Source organism: Bison bison, unplaced genomic scaffold (assembly GCF_000754665.1).
Source record: "Bison bison bison isolate TAMUID 2011002044 unplaced genomic scaffold, Bison_UMD1.0 scf7180017864381, whole genome shotgun sequence".
NCBI lineage: Eukaryota > Metazoa > Chordata > Mammalia > Artiodactyla > Bovidae > Bison > Bison bison.
In genome coordinates, this window is record NW_011494953.1 from 2577446 (window position 1) to 2577842 (window position 397).

General features: G+C 59.9%; 1 protein-coding gene across 1 annotated transcript in view; it reads right to left on the reverse strand.

The window, feature by feature from the left end:
* PSMD4 (proteasome (prosome, macropain) 26S subunit, non-ATPase, 4) overlaps positions 1-397 on the reverse strand; it is a 9293-nt gene that overhangs the window by 1692 nt on the left and 7204 nt on the right. Inside the window, exon 7 of the mRNA XM_010857517.1 lies at positions 1-97. Coding sequence (XP_010855819.1) covers positions 1-97 — 97 coding nt within the window. The remainder of the gene's footprint in view (positions 98-397) is intronic.

Sequence of the window (397 nt, forward strand, 5' to 3'; positions counted from 1 at the left end):
CCGTGGCAATCCCGGCCTCAGCGGCAGAGGCAGCAGCTGCCCGCCGTGCCTCTTCCTCTTGCCGCTGCCGCTGCTCTTCCATAGAAACACGCAGGGCCTGGCCACGGGTGAGCAAAGTCAGACATTCTCCGGCCCTCAGTCCCCTGGGGCACTGGGGAAGGCAGCTGAGGGTGGGGGACGGACTGGAAAGGGGCAGCTTCTGGTTTATACCCGTGGGGAAGCAGCTGGAGAGATGACAGATGACATGGGGGAAAGGATGGGCTTGGGAGAAACCTGGGGTTTCATGGAGAGAAGCGAAGAAGAGAGTCTGACAGTGGTGCCCCTAGAGATCAGACAGAATTATGGGGAAGAGGGACCTAGAGGGGGTCTGGGAAAACAAGCAAGGGTCCTTAGGACT